The sequence below is a fragment of the Ruditapes philippinarum genome, unplaced genomic scaffold, assembly GCF_026571515.1.
Source record: "Ruditapes philippinarum isolate M1 unplaced genomic scaffold, ASM2657151v2 ctg2105_1_1_1_1, whole genome shotgun sequence".
NCBI classification, from domain to species: Eukaryota; Metazoa; Mollusca; class Bivalvia; order Venerida; family Veneridae; genus Ruditapes; species Ruditapes philippinarum.
The window spans coordinates 107,962-111,886 of NW_026866582.1; the positions used below are offsets into that span (position 1 = coordinate 107,962).

At 31.7% G+C, this 3,925-nt stretch overlaps 1 protein-coding gene across 1 annotated transcript; it reads right to left on the minus strand.

Moving 5' to 3' along the window:
• Window positions 1-300: 300 nt before the first annotated feature.
• On the minus strand, window positions 301-3,671 carry LOC132732977 (uncharacterized; the record flags this gene model as incomplete). Its single annotated transcript, XM_060719520.1, has 3 exons — window positions 301-564; window positions 3,005-3,205; window positions 3,553-3,671. Coding segments are annotated over 3 exons (584 nt in total), but the record flags the coding sequence as incomplete, so codon positions are not given.
• Window positions 3,672-3,925: the final 254 nt, after the last annotated feature.

Sequence of the window (3,925 nt, forward strand, 5' to 3'; positions counted from 1 at the left end):
GGTAGCCATGCCGCCATAATTATGTTAGCTAGATATTCAACGTATAAAACAATTAAATATGTTCTGGCAGTATTTTTGTGTGTCAAGATGTGTTATTTTATACATTTAAAAGAATAGATAGATATATTCCTGACATGATATATAGATTGTAAGATAGAGATTGTAAGATCTTCTGCTCAGCCTTATTGTAATTATTCCAGTGACCCCAGCGTAAATAAACCAAATAAACAGTTACATTAAAAGAGCAATATATTAGTCACATAACTTTGTAAACATCTAATGAAACATATATCATGGTTCTTACATTGATTTAACAATATCGGTATATTGACTTCCGAGGAAGTTCTCCATTCCCTTTAACAATGTTTCCAGTGTTGGATCACTCGTCTCAACAGCCTGCTCTCCATTAAGGAGGTCAAGAAGTTGGAACCAGTATGTCGAATTTTCCCATCGTGAAGGCACATCAAGATTTGGCGGACTTTCCAACCATTTACCAAGTTTCTCAGTCAGCTGACTGTTACGTTCTGTGATCAGTCTCCAGTTGAGTGTAGTATTTGTTTCCATCTAAACGTGGTAATATACAACAGTAAAATATAAGTTGATGAAGTGGTCATACTATGATAGTAGTCAAAATCATTTTACTTTTTGAATAGGATATCCTCAATGAGGATAAATACATGTGGGAGGGTTCGGTAATTTATTGATATTTATAAAATCAACACTGATTGACACTGAGTCTTGTGCATAGCCTAAATACAAAAAAAACAACTTGAAACTATACATGTACATAGTTACTATATGTACCAGTATCTGGTCATGTAGAAATTGTACATTTTTTAAAAATATATTACTTTGACTAATATGCAAGCTGTACATTTCTTATTTTTTTGCTTTTTGATGCGGTAAACTATGAATTCTAACACGATCCACATTTTTTCCTATTGAACATAGAAGAACCAAAAGTGTGTGTTATTATGCTATAAAATCACTGTTTGACTTTCTATATTTAGACATGTGATGTAATCATTATACATGTGACGTTACCACTAAAAATGTGACGCGCTGAAAATAAGTACGGAAACAAATCAGGCGCAATTTAGCTAATTATTATGTACGGCAGCATTTATTTGTTGATGTTGTGTTAGAATCGAAATAATATATCCAAATCGGTGATTTTATTGCTTGATAACATCACTGTTTGTCGTTCGGATGCCCATCATTATATCACTCGGGCTACGCCCTCGTGATATAATTCCCCGAATCCAAACAGTGATGTTATTGAGCAATAAAATCACAGTTTGGGATATATTATTTCTTAAATATATCATTAAGATATAAGTCATATCACACTGTTTGAAACTGTGTAAAACCTAAAATAAACAAGCAATTATCATAGTATTGCAAGCAATCCATAAGTCCCCTACCGGTAAGATCCCAAGCAACATTCTGAAGGGCCATTGGCCATTCACTTAGGTTCCTATTTTAAGTAAATTTGTTGAAAAAGTTCTTTAAAAGTGATCACAGTAAACAGTTTTTATGTACAGACAAACGGACTGAAGGACACTCTAAAGTTATTTTTTAAACATCCCTGTTATCAAAATATAACATTTTTAAAATCCTATCATGATTGAAGAAGTTGGAGTAAAAATTACCAATTTCTCAAAAAAAAGTCTGAGTTCAAAAGGGGCATAATTCTGGAAATAGTCTTGCTAGAGTATTGAACACTCACAAATGTTGAGTGACAATAAGAAACATTTATATGAAGTTTGAGGTAGATACATTCAGAAAAAGAAGTTATTAAAAAAACAATGTTTTTTTCATGAAAATTTTAAGTTCAAGGGAGGTAATTCTGATAAATTTTGTGCTAGAGTTGTAAACCTTGTCACATATGATGTGGTTGATGACAAGCAACTTATATTTAAAGTTTGAAGAAAATATCTTAAGAAATAAAGAACTTATAGTGAAAAAAATTAAAAACTAGAATCAGAAATCTTGAAATTCAGTCTATTTGTTGCCATAGCAACCAGAATTTTCAACATAGGAAGATAAAAAAAGGATGTGCATAATTTCCATACTGCCATCTACCCATATGTCAAGTTTCATAAACATATTTTCAGTACTTTTTGTGTTATCACTGGATCCAGGTTATGTGTAAAATTTGCCATATTTTCAGTCTATTTGTTGCCATAGCAACCAGAATTTTCAACATAGGAAGAAAAGAAAAAGACGTGCATAATCTACATACTGCCATCTATCCATATATCAAGTTTCATAAAAATATTTTCAGTACTTTTTGCGTTATCGCGGGATCCAGGTTATGTGTAAAATTTGCCATATTTTCAGTCTATTTGTTGCCATAGCAACCAGAATTTTCAACATAGGAAGAAAAGAAAAAGACGTGCATAATCTCCATACTGCCATCTATCCATATATCAAGTTTCATTAAAATATTTTCAGTACTTTTTGCGTTATCGCGGGATCCAGTTTTGTGGACGGACGGACTGACGGACGGACAGACGGACTGACGGACAGACGGACTGACGGACAGACGGACGGAGGGTAAACCTAAAGTCCCCTCCGGTAAACCGGTAGGGGACTAATTAGTTACCATCCTTTACATTGAAAGAAAAAGCAAACAATAATGCATACAGGCTTTTTATCATAACATCTAAGGAAACATCATATTAATTAATGTCATTTGGCATCATGTTTAGTAATGTCTGACTAGTTTCAATGCAAAAACTATAGAAAACTAAAGTATAAAATGTAAAATATGAAAAAGAATTTCATCTCTTAAATGAGAATTATTTTTTATCTTTTCTTACATATTTTGTGCTCTTGAAAATATTTGAGAAATTCTTATATTCTCCTGAAATATTTATTATCATTTTTACAAAAAAACAAACAAATATCCTCTCTTTTTATACAAGAATATATCAGGAAATACAAATGAAATATTAATATAAATAAAATCACACAATTATGATGTTCAATTTAATCTTACCATGTCAAGTATATCTTGAATAAAGAAAGCATCTACAAATTCTGTCATCAGAATTTCAAAGTCAGTGTCGCAGAATCTGTCTTTGACATCATTCATGTTGGCAGTTACACTTGGAGGAATTGTCATATATTTTGTGATATCTGAATCGCAGATATCTATAAGAACAGCTGTGGCATTTGTGTTCTCTAACAGCGATGTAAACTGGAAATATATTAAAGAAGATAGTTTGCTATATTTTACACACATTTTACAATACATGTAATTATATTTCAAAAGTTCACAGAGCAGTAATTTTTATTTATATTAGTTATAGCATCAGCAATTTCTGAAGATGTCGCCTTTAGAAGTAATAGAGCTCAACATATAAAATTCTCTCACAAAATAATCATTTATGGTCCAATATATCAACATCATAAATGTGTGTTTCACAATTCAATTGAACTGGCCGTTTTCATTAATAACGCCATAGCTTTGTGTGTTACTAAAAAAACTAATACATGCATTGGTATAAATCACATGTCAAAAAATAAATGAAAATGTTTTCATACTTTTGGAGTGTTGATAGATGCCATCAAGGTTTCCATGACACCAGGCTCCTGTAGCATCATCACTAGGCGTTGTATCTGACCAAAACCATGGAAGAAATCCTCCAGTTTGTAGGAATCCCCTGAAAACAAATATAAAACTTTTAAAGCCATAAAAATCTCATCAAATAAATATAAAATTTTACCATTACATTTTATCTAACTTTTATGCACAACACAGTGAGTAGGGTTTTAAGTTACACTATTACTACTAAGGTAATATGGCGACATTTTGATTTTACTTGTAAATGATGATCCAAGGTGCCATATCATGCATTATTTCAGGTACCCGTCAAAGCAGGTACCTTCTTAAACATTCAAACTTTATGTTATGTAC